Source organism: Elephas maximus, chromosome 3, assembly GCF_024166365.1.
Source record: "Elephas maximus indicus isolate mEleMax1 chromosome 3, mEleMax1 primary haplotype, whole genome shotgun sequence".
NCBI classification, from domain to species: Eukaryota; Metazoa; Chordata; class Mammalia; order Proboscidea; family Elephantidae; genus Elephas; species Elephas maximus.
This window is the reverse complement of record NC_064821.1, coordinates 124962030-124989862: the sequence shown is the minus strand read 5'-3', so window position 1 is coordinate 124989862 and position 27833 is coordinate 124962030. Positions and strand designations below refer to the sequence as shown.

The window sequence follows — 27833 nt, the reverse complement described above, 5'->3', positions numbered from 1 at the left end:
AGTGTGCAAAAGGATTACCTAGAATGTAGATTCTTGGGCCTTGTTATAAAATTCTAATTCAGTTTTGGTCCAGGGTGAGATTCAGGAAACTACATTGTAAATATACTCCCCAGATGTGAGATATAGTAGTCTCCTGAGTGTACTTTGAAGAATATTGGAGGTAAAGTCTTCCATCATATAATTTTTATTGTGGTTTAAGTGAAAGTTTACAAATCAAGTCAATCTCTCATACTAAAATTTATATGCACCTTGCTATATACTCCTAGTTGCTCTCCCCATAATGAGACAGCACACTCCTCCTCTCCACCCTCTATTTCCGTGTCCATTCAGCCAGCTTCTGTCCACCTTGGCCTTCATATCTTCCGTACATACAGGAGCTGCCCACGTAGTCTGATGTGTCTACTCGATCCAAGAAGCCTGCTCTTCACCAGTATCATTTTCTATCATATATAGTCTAGTCCAATCCCTGTTTGAGGAGTTGGCTTTGGGAATGGTTCCTATCTTGGGCTAACAGAAGGTCTGGGGACCATGACCTCCAGGGTCCTTCTAGTCTCAGTCCAACCATTAAGTCTGGTTTTTTTGCGAGAATTTGAGGTCTGCATCCCACTGTCGTCCTGTTCCTTCAGAGGTTCTCCCTTGTGTTCCCTGTCAGGGCAGTCATAAGTTGTAGCTGGGCACTGTCTAGTTCGTTTGGTGTCAGGCTGATGTAGTCTCTGATTTATGTGTTCCTTTCTGTCTCCGGGGCTCATAATTACCTTGTGTCCTTGGTGTTCTTCATTCTCCTTTTCTCCAGGTAGGTTGAGACCCATTGATGCATCTTAGATGGCCACGTGCTAGCGTTGAAGACCCCAGACGCCACTCTCCAAAGTGGGATGCAGAATGTTTTCTTAATAGATTTTATTATGCCAGTTGACCTAGATGTCCCCTGAAACCATGGTCCCCAAACTCCTGCCCTTGCTACGCTGGCCTTCAAAGCGTTCAGTTTATTCAGGAAACTTCTTTGCTTTTGGTTTAGTCCAGTTGTGCTGACCTCTCCTGTATTGTGTGTTGTCTTTACCTTCATCTAAAATAGTCCTTATCTACTATCTAATTAGTGAGCACCTCTCCCCACTCCCTCCCTACTCTCGTAATCATCAAAGAATATTTTCTTCTCTGTTTATACTACTTCTTGAGTTCTTGTAATAGTGGTCTCATACAATATTTGTCCTTTTGCAGGTGACTGCTTTCACTCAGCATAATGCCTTCCAGATTCCTGCATATTATGAAATGTTTCATAGATCCGTCGTCATTCTTTATCGATGCATAGTATTCCATTGTGTGACTATACCATAATTTATTTATGCATTCATCCATTAATGGGCGCCTTGGTTGCTTCCATCTTTTTGCTATTGTAAACGGTGCTGCAGTGAACATGGATGTGCATATATCTGTTTGTGTAAAGGCTCTTATTTCTCTAGAATATATTCCAACAAGTGGGATTGCTGGATTGCATGGTAGTTGTATTTCTTGCTTTTTAAGGAAGCACCAGATTGATTTCCAAAGTGGTTGTACCATTTTACATTCCCATCAGCAGTGTATAAGTGTTCCAGTCTCTCTACAACTTCTCCAGCATTTATTATTTTGTGTTTTTTTGGATTAATGTCAGCCTTGTTGGAGTGAGATGGAACCTCATTGTAGTTTTGGTTTGCATTTCCCTAATGGCTAATGATAGTGAGCATTTCCTCATGTATCTGTTAGCTACCTGAATATGTTCGTTAGTGAAGTGTCTGTTCATATCCTTTGCCCATTTTTTAATCGGGCTCTTTGCCTTTTTGTAGTTGAGTTTTTGCAGTATCATGTAGATTTTAGAGATCAGAAGCTGATTGGAAATGTCATAGCCAAAAACTTTTTCCCAATCTGTAGGTAATCCTTTTACTTTTTTGGTGAAGTCTTTGGATGAGCATAGGTGTTTGATCATAATATAATTTTTCAGTCTAAGTTCTTACACTTCTAATTCCGTTGCAAGTGTTTGACCGTTTCTGTTCCCCAAACATTTGCTTAAGCTGTTGTCTTTACTTATGATATCCTCTCAAACTCTTTGCCTGCTTGTATCTTTTCTAGTTTCACCTCAGGAGTCACTTGATTCAATAATTTGCTTCTGAGTCTATGGTGACCTAGGTCCCAGTTGCTTGAGACAGCCCCAGTTTATACCTGTTCCTCAATGTAGTTATTAATAGCTCATTCTTCCTCCCTCAGAAGTGTCCTGGAATGAACAGTATAATAATTGCCCTACATAAGACCTTTTCATCTCCTTGGGTGCTGTAGCCTTTCCTCCTTGTACTTACATAAAAACCTTTACTCTCTATCGTAGCATTTATTTTTGCTTTTCTGTTTGTGTGTCTGTTCCTTCACTAGATTTTGTACTCTAAGAGGTCATTGTTTATATCTTCTTCACCTTTTTATTACTAATGCCTGTCTCAAAGCGGTATTCGGTAAATATGAATGCTGATCAAAAGATGTTTGATAACTTTTTCAGAGGATGTTCCATTCAACTTTGTGGCCCACAAGCTTAAAACATTTACTATCTGGCCCTTTATAGAAAAAGTATGCTTTTTTGTAACAGAATAGGAGGACTGATAATTATAATAATAATGGAAATGTAAATTGCTAATATTTATTGATGCTTAGTATATATCAGGCAATATTTTAAATGTATTGCATGTCTTAACTCATTTAATCCTCCCAAGAACCAAGTGATTTAGGTACTCATATTCAAGGTTGCCATATATGGTTGTGTGTGTTGTGCAGTGTGCACAAGTGTGTGGCTAGGTGGATGAGTGGGAGCTGAAGTGTAGTATATGGTTACATTTCCTAAGCTGCGTGTACTGGCCTGAGGAGGAGTATCTTTTTCTGCTAAAAAGATAGCCACTGACCATTTGCGACTTCATCGGGTTGTGTATATCCAGAAGGGTCGCTAAAATAGACAGATTTTTCTACTTCGTTGCCCAGAGGAGGTACATTTTTAAACTTTGCACAAAAGAGCTGTGTAGGCAGGCTAATGATCATCTTGGTGATGGGTTTCTCATTTTACAGCAGAGGAAACTGAGGTCTAGAAAGAAAGATTAAGTTATTTGCCTAAGATAACACAGTAAGTTAGTGGCAAGGCTTGCATTTGAATCTAGAAACAGTGGCTCATAATGCATACTAAATGTTAGCATCTTCTGGTGAACCCTCATGGGGCAGTGGTTGATTGTTGTGAGAACACCCATTTTTAGGTAAGACCTGCTCTTCCTAATAGTATTAGCATTCTGAGTGTACACTGTGGGTGGCACTAGCATACCGTGCAACTACCTAGTGTCTTCAACACCTTTCTCCCTAAAAGTGTTTGCTTAGTGTGCTAAGGAGTTTGGAAAGTCATTTCTGACATAACAATGGAGCCAGGGGTAAGTATAAATGTGCTTTTCTGGAGTTGAATGATAGGAAAACTCTTAAAGGTATTGTATCTGGTATTTTTTACGCAGTCTATCAGTATTCTCTTTTTGATTGGTATAATGAAAAATTAAATTCAATTTTTCACAATACTTCTTGTTTTAAAGTATAAAATAATGAGGGATATTAAAATATTGCAGTGAATGAAGTAGAGGTAAATGTATCTATCAGGATGTATGTAATTTGCATAAATGTATCTGTTTGGTCTTTTTGACTCTTCCTGTAAGGACATGGTGGAAATGGTTTTTTGAAATTTCAAGATTCTGAAGAAATTACTAACATAGAACTTGCAGATGCTTTTGAACAAATGTGGCAGAAAAGACGGTAATTAGCAAATTACTTCTTTTCTTGATATAAATTCGTGCATGATTTTTCCATGGTTAGTAGATTTATGGCTTTTAATCTATAGGATTTTAACTTATTTTAATTATTCCTTGTAGTATTTTAAATTTATGTTCTTTATGTACACTGACCCGAGGTTATTACTCCCCAAGAAAAACTCAGGCTTATTATACAACATGAAAATAAAGTCAACCTGTTAAGGTTCCATCTCTTGTTATTTAGCACCCTTTTCGGAGGAAATAAAAGTTGCTTCAACCAAGTTTTCCATCATTTGTGGGGATTAAGAATTTATTTTTCCAACTTGTGCCTCTTTGAAGGATCCTGGTGGTGCAGTGGTTAAGTGCTTGGCTGCTAATGGTTAAGGCCGGTGTTTTGAACCCACGAGCTATCTGCTTCCATAAAGATTTACAGCCTTTGAAGAAACTGTATGGGTTTTATTCTATTTTTAGGGTTGCTATGAATCAACAGGCAGTGGGTTGGTTTGTCTGGTGCCTGTTCTTACTTAGTAGCATATTCTCTGATTTGTAACGTGATAAAAACAGAAAAACTAGACGCGATGCGCTTGAGTCAGCTCCGGCTAATGATGACCCTATGTATTACAGAGTAGAACTGAGCTCCATAGGGTTTTCTTGGCTGTAATCTTTATGGAAACACATTGCCATGCCTATCTGGTGTGGTGCAGCTGGGTAGGTTCAAACTACCAACACAGTTCTGTTCTGACACACATGGGGTTGCCATGAATCAGAGTTAACTCGATGGCAACCAGATTTTTAAATTATATTTTTATGTGTCTGTCTCCCAGTGAGGGTTTTTAAGCTTCTTGAATATGGTTATTATGTTATATATATATATTATTTGAACCTAGATCAATTTCTAGGACAGCACAGGTACCAAGTAAGTGTTTGTCGAATTAAATATTCAGCTGAATATTCAATTGAATATTGAATCTTTTTTTGGGTTCTGAATTGTGTGGCATAGACAAGGGAGTGGGATAGTGTTGGGGCAACCATTTGGGCACAACTCCCTGTTGTTAACTTTTCAAATATCAAATTTCTGTTGGGTATTCCAAAAGTCTCCAAATTTTTAGCTAATGAAATGACTAAGATATGACTTAAATATGTTATGGAAGTTTTAAAAATGTTAACATATGATTGACATCATTATTCATGTCAAGAATATCATCACTTTTTTCCAGCTATAATGAACTACTGTTTATTATTGATACTTGTCAAGGAGCATCCATGTATGAGCGATTTTATTCTCCTAATATAATGGCTCTAGCTAGTAGCCAAGTGGGAGAAGATTCACTCTCGGTAGGTGCATTTTTCTCATTTGTAAATTTCACTGTCTTTGAAATGTGTAGCTATATCTGAATTACTCAGATGCCATATGACTGTATCTGTTATTTCTTATTCTTGGGCTTTTTAGCACCTTACAAGAAAATGTCAATTACATTTTAAACTTTGTGTTATAGCACCAGCCTGATCCTGCAATTGGAGTCCATCTTATGGACAGATACACATTTTATGTCTTGGAATTTTTGGAAGAAATTAATCCAGCTAGCCAAAATAATATGAATGACCTTGTAAGTATTGCCTGATTTGATTCTAGTATATAGAGATGCTACTATTAATGTGATGAAGTTTCTTATTCCCTGTCCTCCTAAGGTACTGTTTCATGTGTTCAATGGTGGCCTTTTAAAATGTTTTCGATCAACCTTTACAGTAGTATTTCTTTCTTTACTACAAGAGATCATCTAAAGCTTTAGCCCAGTTTACTTCCTATGCCTTGAGGTGCTTTCCTGTTTTCATTTCCTTATGCTCTTCCTACCAGAAATGTAAGTTTGTTAGATTCACCTGTTGAAATTCCATGTAATCTTCAGGACTGTAATCAGATTCTACTTCGTGGAGGAAGTTTTGCCTCATTCTTCCCAGTTGGATTATTTCTTTACATTTTCCCAGTCCCCATGGAACTTTGGAAACCCTGGTGGTGTAGTGGTTAAGTGCTATGGCTGCTAACCATGAGGTTGGCAGTTTGAATCCACCAGGTGACCCTGTGGGGTCGCTATGAGTCAGAATCGACTCGACAGCGGTGGATTTGGTGTTTTTTTGGTCATGGAACTTTATGTCTCTTCTTTAGCATTTACACAATCTTTTATTGAACGTGGAAACCCTGGTGGGGTAGTGGTTAAGTGCTATGGCTGCTAACCAAAAGATCAGTAGTTCAGGTCCACCAGGCATTCCTTGGAAGCTCTATGGGGTAGTTCTACTCTGTCCTATATGGTTGCTGTGAGTCGGATTCGACTCAACGGCAACGAGTTTGGTTTGGTTTTTGGTTTATTGAACGTACTCAATGAATATGAGTGTCTTTCTTAATAAGAATCTCCTGGAGGAGAGAAACCTTCGATACTTTAGTGTGCCTTACAGCTTCTAGTATAGTGTTTTGACATCACTTGTTGAATTTCAAAAAATTTTCCTGACTTTTCTGTGCTGATTGTATCTTTTCAACTAGAAATACTTTGAAGTTTCTGTTGAAAGTAGGCATAATTAAAAGCTTGAAACGACAATCCTAGACTGGATGATTATTGTACGTCAATTTTTTTTGTCTTTTTTCCATATTTATACCTTGTCCATTCATTCACAAATGTTTCTTTCTTGAGTGTTTGCTAAGTGCCAAGCACTGGGTGTATATACCGTAGTGAAAGAGGCAGACACTGTTCTTGCCTTCATGGAGCTTAGGAATGAAGGGGAGGCTGAGCAGGTAGGGCTCTGGACTTTCAGCACCACTTCAGGTAAACGGCTTTGCATTTATCTATTATATAGTAAGTTTTGGGATAAGTTTTCATTTAGTAAAGGGGTTTGCGGTGGTTAAGATTGTGTGTTAACTTGGCAGGGCCGTGATTCTCAGTGTTTTGACAGTTGTGTAATGTGATCATTCCCGGTTGAAATTTGATATGTGATTACCCCCATGATGGAATCTGCTGAGTGGTACCAGTGGGCGCCAGGCCTGTGGCAGCTTATTGCCCCCTCAGCATTCATCTCCCAGTCCTCCTAGCCTACTTTCTTCCTGCTCACCTTGCCGGGGCTTTTGCTTGTTCTGGATCCTGCAGCTGGCTCCTGTTTGTCTGGCCTCCAGTTCTTGGGACTTGAGCTAGCAGCTTGCCGGTGATCTTGCCTGCCCATCTTTCATCTTCACAGCTTGTGGCAGTACTGCTCTCTGGCCTGCTGATTGTGAGTTTGCCAGCCCTTGCGGCTAGTGAATCAGGAGAATTTTCTTTCCTCCCTCACAGACTTGGGACTTAATGCTTCTTAAAATCCTGTGCGTCATTTCCTTGATATAAATCTCTGTAAGACAGGGTTCTGCTGCAAAAACCTGAAAACCACTTCTGTAGGCTATCAAAATTTGATAGAACCACTTACTGTATTTTGAAGGGAATATATTTTGATATCTGTTATATCTTAATATGAATTTGAATATTAAAACTTGTGGTAATGCTATTTTAACTATAATAAAATTATGGTCACTGCATTAGTTTCCTAGGGCTGCTGTAACAAAATACTTCAAGTTGGGTGACTTCCAAGCACGGAAGTTTATTGTCTCACAGTTCTGGAGGCTGGAAGTCCACATCAGGGTATCGGCCACGTTGATTTCTTCTGAGAGAGAATGTGTTCGTGCCTCTCTCCTAGCTTCTGGGAGCCCCAGACATTACTTGCTTATCGCTTCAGCATCACATTATATCCTTTTTCTGTCTCCCTGTCTCTGTGTATTTTCTCCTCTTTTATAAGGACACCAGTCACATAAGATTAGGATCCACACTACTTTAGTATGACGTCATATTAACGTAACTTATAACATCTTCAGAGACTCTATTTCCAAACCAGGTCACATTTACAGGTACAGGGGTTACAACTTTAATAAGTCTTTTGGGGGAACACAGTTTATTCCTTAACATTCACCTAAGTTCCAGTTACTTTAATTTTAACGTTTTCTCCCATTTTGGATTATACATATCTCATTACAATTTGTGATGGATTAAAAAAAATAAATAAAATTTTTAGAGCAGTTTTAAGTTTACGGAAAAATCGAGCAGAAAGTAAGAGAGCTCCCATATAGTTTTCCTTGCTCCCCATACAGCCTTCCCTATTAGTAACATCTTGAATTAGGGTGGTACATTTTTTATAATTGATGAACCAATATTGATATATTATTATTAACTAAAGCCATAGTTTACATTAGGGTTCACTCTTTGTTTTATACAGTTCTATTGGTTTTGATGAATGCATGATGTCATGTATCCACCATTACAGTGTCATACAGAATATTTTCACTGCCCAGTGCTATACCTGTTCGTCCCTCTCCTTTTCCCCCTGATCTGGCAGCTACTGATCTTTTTACTGCCTCTGTAGTTATTTGCCTTTTCCAGAATGTCCTATAGTTGGAATCATATCATTTGTTACTTTTTTTCAGACTGGCTTCTTTCATTTAGCAATATGTGTTTTGTTCCTCCATGTTTTTTTGTAGCTTGATACATTTGTTTATCACTGAAAAATGCTCCATTGTGTGAATTTACCACAGTTTTTTTTTTTATCCGTGCACCTATTGAAGGACATATTGGTTGTTTCCAGTTTGGGGCAATTATGGATAAAGCTGTTTATAAATATTTGTGTATAGGTTTTTGTGTGGTCAGATGTTTTCAGCTCATTTAGATAAACATCTAGGAGCACAATTCTGGCTTGTATGGTAAGTCTGTCTTTAGCTCTGTAAGCAGCTCCCAGACTACCTTCCAAGGTGGCTGTGCCATTTTGCGTTCCTCCCAGCAGTGAATGAGCCTGTTGTTTCACATCCTCGTGAGTATTTGGTGTCAGTGTTTTAGATTTTAGCAATTCTAATAGGTGTGTGTCCCTGGCTGGTACAAACAGTTAGTGCACTTGGCTGCTAACCAAAAGGTTGTAGGTTCAAGTCTACCCAGAGACAACACTTGGAAGAAAGATCTAACAGTACACTCCTAGAAAATCAGCCATTGAAAACCGTGTGGAGCATAATTTTACTGTGACACATATGGGGTTGCCATGAGTCGGAATTTCTTGGGGTCTTAAAAGCTTGCAAGTGGCCATCCAAGGTACAATAATTGGTCTCTGTCCTCCTGGAGCAGATACAGCTATGTTTTTGATGAGCGGCATATGCTTCATTCAGTAAGAAGTGAACTTTTAAACCATATGTCAGAGGTATACCTGGTATCTCCTTCATTGTTAGCTTTTTGATAATACTTATCTGTAGAGAATAGGAAAAAGAAAATCCCTAGTCTTCATTGAAGAATCTTCTTTCAGTTCTTTTGTGTGACATATGGTGGAAGAAAATTGAGCTCGTTTACTAAATTTTTGTGAAGAGATTTTGGCTTGAATGGAACCATAGCTAAATCGGCTCAAAAAATTTTTCAGTTAGGAATTTATTTTATGTATATATACATTTTATTCTAAAAATAAAATGAGAGGAATTTACATGATTTCATTTAGAGGTAAGAATTCAATAAATGTTTGCATGGCTATCGTGTAGTTCTTACCTTTCTAGGTTTTTAGAGGCTTCAGACTGAGTTTATACTTGTGAAGGTGTTGTGTGAAACATGGCAAAAAGCCCAGTAGTAAATGTTCTTAAATCAACATGAAGCCCACAGAATCAGTAACTTTATGATTGTAACTATGAGAAGACATGGGAGAAGAATAGCAAAGCATTTGGTTTTTTTTTTGGTGTGTTTAATGTTGCAATTGGCATTATAGTTCTCTAGAAATTGATAGCACTGAATTTAGTATCTGGCTCCTGTAATCTGTCTTAAAAATTATTGTCATAAATTATTTCTAAAGCTTTCATTTTTCCTCCCCAACATTTATTATGAGTATTTTCAAACAAATAATATAATTGAAAGAATTTCCTGGTGGATATGTATATACCCACCACGTAGAATTTAACCGTTACCATTTTACTGTACTTGTAAAACCCAATTTCGATCATGTTACTGCCCAACTTCAGGAGTCCGTGCATGGTGCAAACAGTTAAATACTCAACTCCTAACCGAAAAGTTGACTGTTCAAACCACCCAGAGATGTGTGGGAAGAAAGACCTGACAATCTGCTTCCAAAAGGTCCCGGATGTGAAAACCCTGTAGAGCACAGTTCTACTCTGACACACATGAGGTCACCATGAGTTGGAATCGACTCGAGGGCAACTGGTTCAGACTTCTTTTTTTTTATTACTGCCCAACTCAGCACACTTCAGTAGTTTCCCATTATCTATTGAATAAAACCCAGGCTCCTCAGCCTCTCGTTTAAGGTTTTTCATGATCTGGCTCTGCGTTATCATTGGCCATTACTGTCAGTTTTCCTAGTTTAAGGATATGGCCATAAAGTAATACCACTCACCAAGTTGCTCATACAGTAACTCCCTGAGAAGCTGTCAGTCTGCCTAGGACTTCAGTCTTATCTCTGCTTATTTTTTCCTGTTTCTTTAACCTTCCATCTACTTCTTCTTTCCCTTTGGCATTTTATTTTCTTAAGCTCCCTCTCCCTCCTTTTTTCCCCTTTCTTTACTTCCTAATTTATATCCTCATCTCTTTGTTTCCTTGTACTGCTTTTCTGAACAGAAGGCAAGGATTTGGAGCCAGCTAGATCTGCCACTTGTTGACATTGTGATGTCAGGCAAATTTCTTAATCTCTTTGAGCCTTAGCTTGAAGTGAAGGTAATGATTTTGACATATCTCAGAGTTACCAGTAGGCTTAAGTGAGAATGCCTACAAATTGCTTAGCACAATGCTTGGAACGCTGGTTTCTTAAGTTGTAGCTCCTCTGCCCTTTCCTCACCCCTCTTAAGTTGGTGATTACCTATCAGATAGTCAAGTCTGTATAGGTGGGGCCTGTGCCCTTACTGGCAGGACTATATGTGTTTCCTGACATATATACTGTGCTTCAACCAAACTAGGTTCTTTGCTGTACACATCTCTGTAGCTACTTCTTTATTAGAAATGCTATTTCCTATCTGTAAATCCTATTTTTCTTTCAAAAATTAGCTTAAATTCCACTTCCTCTTTTTTTCCATCCTCGAGTTAAAAGAAGTTTGTCTTCTGAAGTGGAATCTTTTTCTACCTTGTTATGTTTATTTACCTCTAACTAGGGTTAAAGCCTTGAGGACAGGATCATGTGTTACCGATCTTTATATCCTCTCTGAAGGGTAACAGTATGTGTAAACTGTATGTAATAGACCCTTTTTATTGCAGAGTGGATGAATATGTCTGTCCTTGGTAGTTCCCCAATGTGGAATATCAGCGATAAGATTAACACAAAAATTATTTGAGATCTGTATGGCTATATAGTCGTGGTTTTCAGACTATTCTTTGGGGCACTGGGGAATCTGTGGAGGTGCCTTGGGTTTATTTACATCCTGGATAAAATAATGAAGTTTGATTTTTAAAATGGTTTACATAGGCTCACAGCAGGAGAGCAAGGGGAATATCTAGTGGAGAGGCTGTGCTTCAACTTCCTGTAATCCGGAGCAGCCCACTTTCACTTTTTTTTTTTTTTTTAAAACATATTAGGCTACTATGTAATATTTTATTTGAATGAAAAGTTTGAATGGTGGATCATGATTATAAAATGTTTGATAATCACTCTGGTAGAGCACCTCACTGAAATGGCTATAGATGTAGAAAAAAGGCAATTCTGTTGTTATAGTGTCAGATGATTTCACAGTAGATTTAAGAGTTCAATATATATTTTTGTAGCATGTGATTCAAGAAAGTGAATTTTTTTTTCTATTGTACTTTAGATGAAGGTTTACAGAGCAAACAAGTTTCTCATTAAACAGTTAATATACATATTGTTTTGTGACATTGGTTGTCAATCCCAGGACATGTTGACACTCCCCTTCTCAACCTTGGGTTTCCCATTACCAGCTTTCCTGTCCCCTCCTGCCTTCTCATCCTTGCTCCTGGGCTGGTGTGCCCATTTAGTCTCCTTTTGTTTTATGGGCCTGTTTAATCTTTGGCTGAAGGGTGAACCTCAGAAGTGACTTCATTCCTGAGCTATAAGGGTGTTGGGGTTTCTCCAGTCTTTGTCAGACCAGTAAGTCTGTTTTTTTTTTTTTTTTTTATGAGTAACAATTTTGTTCTACATTTTTCTGCAGGTCTCACCCAGACACTGTATTGTGATCCCTGTCAGAGTAGTTGGTGTTGGTAGCTGGGCACCATCTAGTCGTGCTGGACTCAGTCTGGTGGAGGCTGTGGTAGTTGTCGTCTGTTAGTCTTTTGGACTAATCTTTTCCTTATGTCTTTGGTTTTCTTCTTTCTCCCTTGCTCCAGATGAAGTGAGACCATTGGACTATCTTAGATGGCTGCTCACAAGCTTTTAAGACCCCCAATGCTACTCAACAAAGTAGAATGTAGAACATTTTCTTTACTGAGCTCGATGATCCCCAAGACCGTGGTCCCAGAGCCCTAACCCCAGTAATTTGGCCCCTCAGGAAATCTATGGAGCTTTCATGACCTTGCCTTATGCAAGTTGTGCTGGCTTCCCCAGTATTGTGTACTGTCTTGCCCTTCACCAAAGTTACCACTTAGACCAAACCAAACCCACTGCTGTCTAGTCAATTCCAACTCATAGTGACCCTATAGGACAGAGTAGAACTGCCCCATAGAGTTTCCAAGGAGTGCCTGGTGGATTCGAACTGCCCACCTTTTGGTTAGTAGCTGTAGTTAAGAACTACGCCACCATGCTTTCCTAAGTTACCACTTACCTATTGTCTATTTAGTGTTGTTCCCTTCTACTCCTCCCTTCCTTCGTAACCAACAAAGATTGTTTCTTATTTTGTGTAAACCTTTTCATGAATTTTTATAGTAATGGTCTCATAAAATGTTTGTCCTTTTGGGATTGACTTATTTCACTCAGCATAATGCCCTCCTGATTCATCATTGTTCTTTATCATTGCGTAGTATTCCATCGTGTGTGTACCATAGTTTTTGTATCAGTTCCTCTGTTGATGGGCTCCTAGGTTGTTTCCATCCTTTTGCTGTCAGAATAATGCTGAATTGAACGTGGATGTGTATATGTCTATTCATGTGGCAGCTCTTATTTCTCTAGGATGTGTTCCTAGGATAGAGATTGCTGGATCATATGGTATTAATATTTCTAGCTTTTTTAGGAAGCACCATATGGTTTTCCAAAATGGTTGTACCATTTTGCATTCCCACCAGCAGTGCATAAGAGTTCCAGTCTCCCTGTGGCCTCTCCAACATTTGTTATTTTTTAATTTGTGCCAGTAATGTCACGGTGAGATGGTATCTCATTGTAGTTTTGATTTGCTTTTCTCTAATGGGTAGTGATCGCGAGCATTTCCTCATGTATCTGTTAGCCACTTGAATGATTTCTTTAGTGAAGTGTCTGTTCATATCCTTTCCTCATTTTTTAGTTGGATTTTTAAAAATCTTTTTGTTGTAGAGGGGTTGAATTTTCCTGTAGATTTTAGAGATTAGACCTTTGTTGGATTTGTCATAGTGAAAAATTTTTTCCCGGTCTGCAGGTTCTATTTTTACTCTTTCGGTGGAGTGTTTTGCTGAGTGTTAAGTATTTAATTTTTAGAAGATTCCAGTTGTCTAGCTTATCTTCTGGCGTTTGTGTAAGAAAGTGAATGTTTTTGCCCTCCATGGCCAGCTTCCCTTTTATCACTCTTACAATGTCTGCATAGCTTTCTTAGAATGTCAAACATTATAATAACAATACAATTTTAATCTTTAAAACCATTAGCTTCTTTAAGTTGGAAGAGCTTTAAAAGCACACTACAGTCTACTATGCTGTATCATTGGTTTAATATATGTAGGTATATATTTATTATTTATATATGTATATATTTCAGTTTCAGGTATGTCCCAAAAGCCTGTGTGTATCTACTCCTGGACATCGCACTGATCTTTTTCAGAGGGATCCTAAAAATGTGCTGATAACTGATTTCTTTGGAAGTGTCCGGAAAGTAGAAATTACAACAGAGACTATTAGTTTGCAACTAGATTCAGAAATCATGGAAGACAGGTATTCATCTTAAATTATTATTTGAATGGAATACTGTAGTGTCACAATTTGTAAAATTTGATGGAACCTAGTATTGAGAGATGAAAGGTGGTGTTTGTAAATGAAATTACATGTTTCTAACCAATCTTCACTTTACGTAGGCCCTGTGCTTTTTAGATGTATGGGCAAAAATTGTAATTATCAGTGGGAAACTAAGATCATATTACGATTATATTGGAGTTCCAAAATACAGTGATTGTTGTAGCGTGATTTAAGACTTGCTAAAAAGACCTGAATCTTTCTTCATAACTGGCTGTCTTACAGCCATACTTTTCTGTCAATGGAAGTATATGTAATTGTTCAGAAGACCTTTATAAAAGTTCAAATGTATGAATATTTCAGTCCATTTGTACTTGTTAACATGTGTATGTGTGCTGTCACCTACTGCAGTAGAAGCTATTAAGTAATGAGGCATTAAAGAGGAAAGTTCACATTTGATATTTAGGGTGTAATAAAGGCCCTAGGAATCTGGCGGATGCAAAGCAGACAAACATAAAAAGGGGAAGTGAGTTCCAAAACACTGTAGATGCCAAATACATACTTCAAACTGTAACATAATGCTCTTATGTTTAGAATTTCTCGGGGCCTCAGCAATCCAGTTATTTTGGTTTTTATAGTCTGGGTGGTTGGTAAATTCAGTAGAATTTTACTAAGCTTTGTTATATGCTCTTAAGAATGTAATTTTGGCACTTAAATTATCTCCCTGTTTTAGTTTGAAAGTGAAGATTGTTGGTGCTGAAGATTGTCTTAATTTATTTTTAATGTGAGGAGAAAACTATTTTAAGTATCAAAGCCAGATAACCAACCACTGTTGAATTAGAGCACCCTCTAGTGTTTGTAGTAAATTTTATTAAGGATGTTACTATTTACGAGATGGTTTCATAATTACTGGTATACTTTTATGCAATTAATTTATGAGAATTAAGTTCCCAACATGCTCCAGGGATTTTTACATGGATGCTAGAAATATTATTGTATGTAGGTGCTATTTATATGCAATGATGAAAGGCAGTCAAGTTTATTTAGAGAGAAGTATATTCATGAGAGATCCAGATATCACAAGAAAAGTATTTATTAAGGAAATTGCAGGCTATAATGTGTATGTATTTTTTTTTTTTCAAATCTTGGGTTAAAAATGATGGGTTAAAAACAGTTTATCAGTCACTGTTATTAAAATTGGCGGTTGTACTTTTTAAAATATTATATTCTATATTTGTTAGGAATAGAATACTATCTTTTGGTTTATATTGCCCATGTTTCATGTTTTGTATGCTAGACTACACTAGACTGAAATCAAATATGATGGAGAACTTTAGTTCATAAAATTGACTGGAGGAACTATATGAAATAAAAATTATTCTTAATATGTTTTTGAAAACCTAGATATCAAGTAGGGTACAGTTGTATAGTGAGTAACAATGCTTTGTTTCAGCATATGCCTTACTGTATTAATTTATTTGCAAGCACAATTGAGATTATATAAGGACTGGTCATAATAAGCTTGGTTTATTTAATTCCCTTCTAAACTACTTTTTTTTTTTTTTTAAACTACTTTATAGGAGTACACATAGGCCTACTTTGAATAAGTATGCAGATAAATAAACAGACTGCCCTTCTTAAAGAATTATGCTTTCTAGAATCTCTTAATAATTTTATGTCAACATACCTTTTACACACATGACTAGTTTTGTGTCCTTGTTGTGTAGGGAAAAATAGCACCCAGCTTGTGAATTAAAAATACTGCCACATTTAGTGTTATAAAATGTAGAAGTCTAAATTCTGTAAACATTGCCCAAGAAAAGATGGAATCTAGGATAATAGATTGTAAACCCTCAGTTTTTATCCTGGTCAATTAAGCAAAGATTTACCTAGTCTGGCTTTTGCTTTAGGCTTTAAGTTTAGGCACTTTGTTCTATCTATGAGTTTTTTGTTCTTATTTTTGTTAGCTCTATAGGAATTTCTTTCTCTCTTCAGGCAGTCTTCGTTGTTGTTGTTAGGTGCTGTTGAGTTGATTTAGCAATTGAAAATTTTTGAGTCTAGAAGGAAATTTGATGCTGGACCCTTTTCTTACAGATTTTATTTATAATTCCCACTCTCTGCTTGCCTGTGTTTTTAGATTTTGAAAGGTTTTTGGTTTTAATGGTTTTTAAAAAATGTGTTTTGAACTCCAAGTTTACCCTATGGGATTAAAAAAAATTTTTTTCCTGCTTAAGAATGACCCACAAGACCTGCTATTATTTGCTTTTGTATATTTTCCATTTCATCTAAGAATTTTGCTCTAAAACATTTATATCAAAGTATATACCAAAGAGCACTGAAAGTGCTCACTTGTTTAGGCCAGGAAATTTGGAAGACAGCTACCTGGCCTACCAACTGGAAGAGATCCATATTTATGCCTATTCCCAAGAGAGGTAATCCAGCCGAATGTGGAAATTGTTGAACAATACCATTAATATCACACATAAGTAAAATTTTGCTGACGATCATTCAGAAGCAGCTGCAGTAGTATATCGACAGGGAACTGCCAGAAGTTCAAGCCAGGTTCAGAAGAGGACGTGGAAACAGCGATATCATTGCTGATGTCAGATGGATCCTGGCTGAAAGTGGTGAATACCAGAAAGATGTTTACCTGTGTTTTATTGACTATGCAAAGGCATTCGACTCTGTGAATCATAACAAATTATGGATAACATTGCAAACGAATGGGAATCCCAGAACACTTAATTGTGCTGTACATAGATCAAGAGGCAGGTGTTTTTCCAACAGAAAAAGGGGTACTGCTTGGTTTAAAGTCTGGAAAAGTATACATCAGTGTTGTGTGCTTTCACCATACCTATTCAGTCTGTATGCTGAGCAAATAATCCAAGAAGCTGGACTACATGAAGCAGAAGGGGCAGCAGGATTGGAGGCAGACTCATTAACAACTGTGTTATGCAGATGACACAACCTTGCTTGCTGAAAATGAAGAGGACTTGAAGTACTTACTAATGAAGATCAAAGATTACAGCCTTCAGTATGGACTACACCTCACCATAAAGAAAACAAAAATCCTCACAACTGGACAAATAAGCAACATCATGATAAATGGAGAAAAACTTGAAGTCATCAAGGATTTCATTTTACTTGGATCCACAATCAACAGCCATGGAAGCAGCAGTCAAGAAATCAAAAGATGCATTGCATTGGGCAAATCTGCTGCAAAAGACCTCTTTAAAGTGTTGGAAAGCAAAGATGTGAAGACTGAAGTATGCCTGACCCAAGCCATGGCATTTTCAATTGCCAAATATGCACGTAAAAGCTAGACAGTGAATAAGGAAGACCAAAGAAAAATTGATGCCTTGGAATTACGTGTTAGCAAAGAATATTGAATATACCATAGAATGCCAAAAGAACAAAAATATCTGTCTGGGAGGAAGTGCAACCAGAATGCTCCTTAGAAGCGAGAATGATGAGACTATGTCTCACATACTTTGAACATGTTATCAGGAGGGATCTGTCCTGGAAGAAGGACATCATGCTTGGTAGAGGGCCAGCAAAAGAGAGGAAGACCCTCAGCGAGATGGATTGACACAGCGACTGTGACAATGGGCTTAAGCATGTAAACGATTGTGAGGATGGCTCAGGACCAGGTGGTGTTTTGTTCTGGTGTCCATAGGGGTTGCTCTGATTTGGAACCGACCTGATGGTACCTAACAACAGCAGTAAAGAGTAATTGGCTATCATTTGTTGCTCCAAAAGTCTTAATTTTTACATTTCTTGTCCATTTTTTTCTTAAGAGTTTGTTTGGATGTTTTGATAGCTGTTAAATCATCCATTGATTACTTTTTTGAGAATGAATACTTTTTTGAATGTGCTTATGCAATAATCTTGTACTTACAAAACCTGTATCATAATCTTTGGCTTAAATGGTCTTTCTTAAATATAGTAGATTGTCTGAATCAACTTAGGTATTTAAAAATACACATTCCTAGGGCATACCCCAGACACATTGGATCTGAATCACCTAGGGTGGAACTTGGAGATGTAATTTTTAGCAAGTCATCCAGGTGAGTGTTCAACAGCCAGCCCAACACTAATCCTGGGACTGATGTTGGGGGATCAGTGATATAATGATATACTTTTCAGGTTGTTGTTGGCTGCTGTTGAGTTGGTCTCCAGTTCATGGTGACCTCATGTGTTACAGACTAGAACTATGCCATAGGGTTTTCTTGGCTCTAATCTTTACAGAAGTGATTCGCCAGGCCTGTCATCTGCAAGGAAACCCTGGTGGCGTAGTGGTTAAGTGCTACAGCTGCTAACAAAAGGTCAGCAGTTCTAATCCACCAGACACTCCTTGGAAACTCTGTGGGGTAGTTCTACTCTGCCTTACGGAACTGCTACAGGGTCGCTATGAGTCGGAATCGACTCGACGGCAGTGGGTATCATCCGCACAGCTGCTGGATGGATTTGAATCGCCAGCCCTTGGATTAGGCGCTGATCACAAACCACTTATGCCACTCAGGGAGCTTTGCAGGTTGTAGATGTAGGCTATATACTAATTAAATGAAAATAATTGTAATACTATTTATTGATCACTGGATAGGTTATTTTGAGACGAGGCCCAGGAAAATGGCTTCCAACTGTCTTTTCCAACCTCAGGGCAGAAGGGCTTAGATGAGTGGTTGAGTTGGAGTTGTGCTCTTGTATGAGAGATTTCCCTTCAGAAGTCTTCTCCGATAACTAAGAGGCTTGTTGGTGTTTTATATGAACTAGACTTGCCTAGTACCTTGGTGGATTTTTACCCATTCAGTGATTGACAGGAAAATGTCTTCCTCTTCTTAAGCATTTTGTGTACTTCAGAAGATAACGTGTAGATGGAGTAGTGCTTTGTGGTTCTATTGATAACCGTAACGCTTTCTGATTGTGTATAAGAGAGTGTCAGGGACACAATGAGCCATGAGTACAGTATATATGAGTCTCTTATGCTATTTCTGTTTCAGAGTACTTGAAATTCAGTGGGATCAAGAAGTCTGTATTTTCATTTCTAATTGGCTATAACACTTGTTAAACTTGTCCCAATAAATTTACATGATAATATTATCTGTTTAGCTTATCACATTGCTTACTTGTAGCCCTGCTGAATAGTGAAGCAAACAATTTTTATGCCATTGTTATTTAGCAGGGTGTAGATACCCTTTATACAATCTCATCATTATTTTTGTGACTTGCACGAAAATGACATAGTGGTTATTTATCATAAAATTTAGAGATAGATGAGGAATTAAATTCTGGTTCTTTCATTTCTGGGCTCTGAGGTCTTAGGTTAATCATGTAACTTCTCTAAATCTTAGTTTGTTATTGTTGTTAGGTGCTCTTGAGTCTATTTCGACTCATAGCGACCTCATGTGAAAGAGTAAACCTGCCTTGGCTGTAATCATTATGGAAGCAGATTGCCAGGCCTTTCTACCGTGGAGACACTGTGTGAGTTCAAACTGCCAACCTTTCAGCTAACTGCTGAGTGCCCAACCATTCTGGCATCTCTTAGGATTTAACAGATTTCTTCTCTTACTTGAGATAATGATAATATATATGAGCTAACAAAGTGCCTACAGCATAATAGATACCCAAAAGATACTGCTTTCTTTCCTCTTTCCACCTAAATTTTATTGCTAATTATTAGAATTTTTAGATGAACATTGTGGAAGAATAGAATATTTGAGGTAAGCTTTAGGATAATAAAAACTGCCCCCACCCTTCCCACTTTAAATGCCTGAGCCTAATGATGCCAGTTAAATTTTACATCTTTGGTTTAAATTTTGTATTTGACACAGCCGTCCTTTTTAATGGATCTTTAGGCCCTATTCACTTTTTGATATTTTGAATCACCCACCTCTTTTAGATGGTATTTAATGTAGTGTCTCAAGTAAAGGAAAGAAGAAAAGAAAAGAAATAATGCTTTTTGAATGTAGGCTATTACCATTTATTTATATTCTAATTTTATTCTTTTATAATTTATCCAAGCCACATGGCTTGGTTTCTTTAAAAACTAACCGTTTTTCATATCACACATACAGAAAGGGATTCAAAATACAAATGATAGCTCAATGAATTATCACAAAGTGAGCAGTCATGTAACCACCAGAAAAAGAAATGTAACAATGCTGGTATACCAGAATCCCCTTTATGTACATTTTCAGTCTCTACCCTCTTCCTCCCCCTCAAAATTAACCACTATCCCAACTTTTATAGAATTTTCTTTCTTGGTTTTTGTTTTAGATTTCATCCCCTAAGCATGTATCCCTAAACACTATAGTTTTGCCCAGTTTTTGAATTTTATAACAAGTGGACTCATGCTGTACATGTTTTGTGCTTTGCTTCTTTTGCTATTATTGTTTGTGGGATTCATTTCTGTTTTTGTGTGTGTGTGTAGCAGCAGTTCATTTTTTTTAATTGAATTATAATTGACTTACAGTAAAATCACCCTTTTTAGTGCACAGTTCTGTGAGTTTTTATAAATGCATATAGTGAATTGACTCGACGGCACTGAGTTTTTTTTTTTTTATGGTTGTATAATCACCATGCCAATCCATCACCACAAGAAATTCCCTCATGCCCCTTTTTAGTCAACCCCCACCTTTTCCCTAGAAACCACTATCCCCAAAGTTTTGTCTTTTCCAAAATGCCATGTAAATGGCATCATACATTTTTGAGCCTTTTGAATCTTGCTTCTTTCACTAGCATAATGCATTTGAGATTCATCCATGTTGTCATTTGGCAAGTTCATGTTTAACTTTATAAGAAACTTCCAAATTATCTTCCAAAGTGACTGTACTGTTTTGCATTCCCAACAGCAATGTATGAAAGTTTTAGTTGCTCCATATTCCTGACAACACTCAATATTATCTTTTTAATTTTAATAATTCTAGTAGGCATATAGTAGTATCTCATGGTGATTTTTAATTTGCAGATCCCTGATGACTAAGGATGTTGATCATTGTTTCATGTGCTTACTAGTTATTCATATATTTTTCATGAAGTCTTCAACTCTTCTGCTTATTTTTTAAAAATTGAATTATCATCTTACTGAATACAGCATATTTATATGTTCTGGATATAAGTTCTTTAGCAGATACATGTATTGCAAATATTTTTTCTCAGTGTGTAGCTTGTCTTTCATGTTCTTTATGCTGTCTTTTAGAGAGTAGAATGTTTAATGTTGAAGTCTGTTTATAGTTTTTTTTCTTTTATGGTTTGTGGTTTGTATGCAAGGGATCTTTACCTAACCCAAGGTCACAAAAATTTTCTACTGTGTTTTTTTCTAGAAGTTTTATAGTTTTAGATTTTATGGTCTAGGTCCATGGTCCATTTTGAATTAATTCTTGACTATGATGTAAGGTAGGGATTGAGTTTAATTTTTTTTTCCGTATGATATCTACCTTTTCCAACACCATTTGTTGGGAAGATTATTCATTCCACATTGAATTACATTGGTGCCTTTGTCAAAAATCCCATGACCATATATATGTATGTGTATTTCTGAACTCTGTTCTGTTGCACTGAGCTATATGTATAGCTTTATACCAGTGTCATACTATAGCTTTATAGTAAGTCTTGAAATCAGGTTGCGTAAGTCCTCCAAACTTGTTTTTCTTTTTCAATATTGTTTTTACTATTCTGGGTCCTTTGAGTTTCCATATAAGTTTTAGAATTAGCTTTTTGACCCCTGGAACAAGCCGTCTGTGATTTTGGTTGGGATTTGTTTGACTCTACAGCTGCTAACCTAAAGGTCAGCAGTTCGAATCCATCAGATGCTCCTTGGAAACTCTGTGGGGGTAGCTCTACTCTGTCCTATAAGGTCACTATGAGTCTGAATCGACTCGATGGCAGTGAGTTTGAGTTTGGTTTATATACCAATTTGGGAATTATGGACATTTTAACAATAATGAGTCTGCAAATCCATGAACATATCTCTACGTTTATTTAGGTCTACTATAATATCTCTCTGCGGTGTTTTAGAGTTCCTAGTGTGGTTGTGGAGCCCTGGTGGGCCAGTGGTTAAGAGCTTGGCTGTGAATCAAAAGGTCGGCAGCTCAAATCCTTCAGCCGCTCATTGAAAGCCCTGTAGGGCAGAGTAGAACTGAGTCGCTATGAGTCGGAATCTACTCGACGGCAATAGGTTTAGCGTGGATATGTTCCACTGTTTTCATTACATTTATTCCTAAGTATTTTTAGTTGTTAGATGCTATTTTAAAAAATATCTTCTAATTGTTTGTTGCTAAAGTATAGGAGTGCAGTTGATTTCTGTATGCTTACTCTGTATGGGATCTTACTGATTCTGGTAGTTGATCGACCTAATCCCAATCAAAATTCTAGCGGGCTTTTTTACATGGAAATGCAAAGGGCCTACTTTAGTATTTATTGTTAAACATCTGAATTCTAGTCTTTGTTTATAATGTTTGCTAGAAAATTAAAACTTACATGTATATATGGTAGAACCATCTGTTTGAGAGTTGGGCAAAATAGATTGTGAGGAACATGAAACTTTGTGATTAAACAGTTCGCTGGAAATTGCTCGTAGTAAATTAATAGGATTATGAAAGTTTATAAACCAAAGGTTCACTTAAATGGTTCAAATAACAGTTGACAGGGTTTCTCCCCTACTTTTCTGCATATTACATGTATTTTTTTAAGTGGGGAATTTACTCATCAGTATTATTCTATGTTATCTTAAGCATCTTATTTGGCCATTTTTCTTTTTATTTACAATTGTTTGTCACTTCAGTTACTCAAGAACTCATTAAAGTGAAATTTCAGTGCGTAATTAGATGTGATTCGATTGAAGTATAAAGACACCAAAACTGAAAATTAAATTATCCACTCTCTTATATAAAGTTCTTATGGTACAGTTTCAAAATAACAAGTTGATTATTTTGTGGGCAACTATTTTCCTTTTTTTTTTTTAACAATTTGTTTCACTATCTACAATTAACAGAAACATCCAGTGAATTGCCTTTTGACTAAAAAAAAAAAAAAAAAATCAGTATTATAAGTAGCATGGTAGAATATAGTATTATATCCCTTTATATGAATAAGACCTCCTTGAATATAAATTAATAAATTTTCATAACTGTATTAGTCATTCTAGTAGGTATGTAGTAATATCTCATTGTGATTTTAATTGTATTTACTAGAAATTAAAAATTAGGGATTAAAAAATTTACTAGGAGTTACCTGGGTGGCACAAATGGTTAAGCACTCAACTACTAACTGCAAGGTTGGTGGTTCCAACCCGCCTGCAGGTGCCTTGGAAGACAGGCCTGGCAGTCTGCTTCCAGAGGGCACAGCCTTGAAGACCCTATGGAGCAGTTCTATTCTGCCCACACGGGACTGCCATAAATTGGAATCAACTTGATGGCAACTAACAACAACTAGTTATTTTATAGTTGGAGGTTTCTCGTTCGTGGAAGTACTATAAAAATTCGAGAAATCATGTTTTACCAGAAGATGGCAGTAGTAGTATATATTTGTACATATTGAAGAACCTAATTTTTAAAATGCTGGAGATTGAGGTGAGTTATACCTTCAAATAAACCATAATATTTGTTTTTGCAGATCACGGAAAGAAAAGACTTTTTGTTTCTTAATTGCCAGTTTTAAAAAATGGTAAACTTTTTCTCTATGTGCAAGTTTTTCTGCTTTAAGACACCTGATAATATGGAATTTGGGCTATAAAATAGGTAAATCTACAAGATCCTTTGGAATTACCACTTTTCTATCATATTTTTGGATATAAATTTGTATATTATTAAATACTTGACCAAGAAATTGAAGGGTCAAAAAAAATCTCAAGATGTATGTTTGAGAATTATTTATGATTAACTACTAATAAAGATAAATCAATTTTGATTTTTAATGTATCAGTGGGAAAAGCTAGATTCAGTTTTTAAAAGATTGATGTCCATTTAACACTTCAGAATTATGACTGTTAGGTAAAGCAAGAGACAGTATAAATCTGTAATGCCATTTCAGCAATTGCCGTTTTTGTTGAAATCATGATATGCCTTGTTACCTCATCTTTGAGCGTTCGTTGGATGCGGTATTGCTATATTGCTAGGCAGCCTGGTATATAGAAAGTACACAGAGGTGAATGGATTTTGATTCAAATTTTGGTTTACTTGCTTTGTGTCTGTAGGCACATTAATTAATCTCTCTGAAACTCACATATTTTATTTGTAAATGGTGACATACTTCTATCTTCAGAGTTTTGTGAAGATTGTGGATAAAAAAAATATAAAATGAGCATACTTTTAGGTGCGTGTCATCTAAAACTGATCAGAGCGATACTGGTGCCTTTCCTCTAGTGCAAGAGATACAGTGGGAGTATTACTGTTCTTATCTGGTATACTACAGCTCTATTAATATAGCTTTGTCTGCATTTTTTATCAGCAGTGCCACATGTGGAAACCCTGGTGGCGTAGTGGTTAAGTGTTATGGCTGCCAACCAAGAGGTCGGCAGTTCAGATCCTCCAGACGCTCCTTGGAAACTCTGTCCTATAGGGTCGCGATGAGTTGGAATTGACTCAGTGGCAGTGGGTTTGGTTTGGTTTTATGCTGCATGTGACCCATTTTGACAGGAATTATTTTTAGCCTGGCATTCTAATACTCACTGTGTGGTTGATTTTTTTTTTAAGAATTCTGTTTTAGGACTGTGCTTACTAAAGTTTTTATTTTACTAGCTCTAATAAGTATTCATTATTGTAACAAGTATTCATTATTGTAACCTATTATCAGTCTTTAGAATACTCATTCTAACATCCATAGTATTAGCTTTCAATTATCTGTAGGTTTTATTGTGGGGGAAAAATGAACCTGGTAAGGGGCAGGGACCTGAAGTCTTTGCTAGAGGTATCCTTTATGTTTGATACCAGTATGGGGGCACACCTGTTAATTTTTTTTTTTTTTAAGAGAAGTATGATTTTTCTCAGGATTCATTGATAATTTGAAATTTCATGATAAAATTATTTTTAATAAAGCCAAACTGTACCTAAAAATTGAAACTAAAGTCATTCATATGAGTCTTCATTAAATACATAGTTTAATGTATGTTTTTCTCTGAGTGTAACAGATAAATTTCTGCAGTGCAACAGATTATTAAAAATACTTCAGAAATTTCCCATAAAAATAAAGCAAAAACCAGAGACTGAGAAAAACCATGTTTAATTTTGACCTGTTGTGCTAATATAGTAATTAAATATTCATGTAAAAAAGGAAAACATTGTTTCTTCATGAAATAAAAATTTGTTGACAATTTTCATTTGATTGGCAGATGGCATTAACCTACCAATATTGACTAGCTACATTAGTCTCTATCTTTGCCCTTTCTGGCTTTCATGTGTACAAAGTTCTTGTCATACTCTGTGACATTCCAGACTTTGCACTTTCTTTAACTTGATAAAATTGCCGCACTATTCTAACAGTACAGTCACTAAAGGAAGCGTTCTGCTGATATTGGTATACAATGCCTTTTTTGATAAGATTCGTCACCTTCATTTTCGACTTTAGTATTGAGAGCCTTTCTCTGTTTCTTCATCTGATGACATCAATTTCTAACGTTAATTAGTATTTTCCAGTTATGATTTCACCAAGAAGTAAAAAAAAGAAAGAAAAAAAATGAATGAAATACAAGAGTTACAGGGCATGATCTCAGAATACCTGAACATGTCCCATGGTCGCTGAGTGTGGGTGCTGGCTGAGAATTACCTTGTCCCATACTGTGAGTAGCAGAGGACCTAGTTTGCTTGGCTACCCAGTGGCACTCCTGAACTACATTGCAAGTCAGAGATTCACAGGTACTTGATGGGCAGTTTAAACTAGGGTTTTTTATTTTAAATTAGTATAACTAGCTTTTTAAAATGTTTATTTCTTTATACCAATGATGTGTATATTAACAGTAGTATATGCAAGGTAAGTAGAGTAGGAACATGGTATGCTAGAATTCTGTTGGGTGTTTTAAGGGTTGTATCCTTTAAGACAATTTTTTACACTTTTGGTTTATGGCACTAAAGCAGAAAATAGCTATATGGTGAGACCATAAGTTACAAGCACAGGCAATCTTTGGCTTGCAGATACCACTGTCAGAGTTTTGCTATGAGAACTTTTGGGAGAAGTAGAGCCTGGGGAGAGAGTAAAGATATTATAAAATCTCTAGATTCAGTAATGAAGAAAGGTAAGAAATTTAAATTCTAGAAATAGTAGGGTACTCAGTGTCAGGAACCATGTATCCTTAAGGCAGTGCCTCCCATGAGGCAGTTCAATAAAGATGAACTGAATTGATGGCCTGAATATTACAGGGTGTTCTTTTATTGAGAAGTGTTTCCTCTTGAAGAAATATTGAACTATTAATGCCAGAGGCCATTATAGTCAAATTATGTTTTTACATCTAAGAAAAAAAATAGGATTTCTCATATTCAGTGTCAACTTATTGGCAACTTTCATGTACCCTTTAGTACCAGAGATTATTTAATTTCTGAACATTCATGTTTTACTATTCTGAGTTGAAAGAATAGGCCTGATTTCTTCCTTCCTTTCAGTATAACTTAGAGCCCCAATTATCTTTGGTATATTACCCCATCCCTTCCCTGATCTCAATTCCTGTGAGACCTTCTTCCCCTCTATTCTTCTTCCCCATGCTTCCTTTAACTGGTAGGCATGCGACCAAAGGCAAGCCGTTTGGATCCTTGCTCCAGGATTTTAAATCTGGAATGAAATGCTATAAAATGACAAAAAATGGATATAGTTCTTTCATTTCAAATGTGATGCCTGATAGTGAAGTTGAATAGTTTTTATTTGCTGATTCCTGTGCCAATTTATAGTTTGGTTCTTTAGCCTTTCAGGGAATTCTGAGTGCTCTCTATCCTTCTCGTAAATTTCTTTTGAGTTGAGTTATGCCAGAATTAGTTTCTATTGTTTGCAAGAGAAGGATTGTAACTATTATAATTGTTTTAAGTAAACACCATGTATACATTTAAAATCTTATATCTAGCTAAAGGGAAAGCTTTAACTTATGTTTTAAAATTGATGTTCATAATGATTTCTCTCTAGTACTCTGAGACACTGTAATACATGTAAACCATAGAAAAAATGATTGAAATATATCTTGTATGGTTTTAGTGTTAAGAGTAGTTTTTTTCTTTGTTGTTCTTTGAAAATTAGGCACAGTAAAACTTAAATATCCAGGAATTAGGTAACCTCTGGTAACGAGTACAAGAAAGTCACCAATAAAGTTGACACTGAATATAAGAAATCATATTTTTTCCTTAGATGTAAAAACATGACTTTAATGGCCTTTGGCATTCATAGTTTGACATTTCATCAGGAGGAAAGATTTCTCAACAAAAGACTACCCTGTAATATTCAGAATGAGATGCAACATTTTATTTTTTCCAGAACAAAAAGTTAATATGAATGAGTTAGAGAGGTGATTTGAAGTGGATAATAAAGAACCATCAACTGTCTTCACTTTTGGAATTGTTGCTGACTAGCTTTATTCTGAAAAACTCTTCTGTTATAAAATACGTAGATCCTCTATAAACTACCAAAAAAGCACTTTTACATACATATCTGAGGTGCCAAGAAAGTAAATATCTGAAGGCAAACAAGATTGTTTGATGAATGGCACTGCTGGCTTTTTCTGGGTTGAACTAAAACTGGTGGTGCCCCCTTATTTAGTGGAAGAGGCTATACTGTACACGATTTAATTTAACCACACTGTTTCTAGATGGAAGCAGCTGGTATTCTAAAGATACATGACTTCCCTGCTGAATTGGCAACAAATTCAGAGCCTTTGTTCTCCATTTGCAAGGCCTGCTTAATCAGTTGCTGTTGGGTTGATTCTGACTCATGGCTCTTCCATGTCCATCAGAGTAGAACTGTTCTCAA

General features: G+C 36.5%; 1 protein-coding gene across 2 annotated transcripts in view; it reads left to right on the top strand.

Moving 5' to 3' along the window:
* The window catches only part of PIGK (phosphatidylinositol glycan anchor biosynthesis class K), a 145100-nt gene that overhangs the window by 54745 nt on the left and 62522 nt on the right, over nt 1-27833 (top strand). For both annotated transcript variants that reach the window (XM_049875622.1, XM_049875621.1), the window contains exons 6-9: nt 3696-3792; nt 5006-5123; nt 5285-5395; nt 13705-13877. In XM_049875622.1, coding sequence (XP_049731579.1) covers nt 3696-3792; nt 5006-5123; nt 5285-5395; nt 13705-13877 — 499 coding nt within the window. The remainder of the gene's footprint in view (nt 1-3695; nt 3793-5005; nt 5124-5284; nt 5396-13704; nt 13878-27833) is intronic.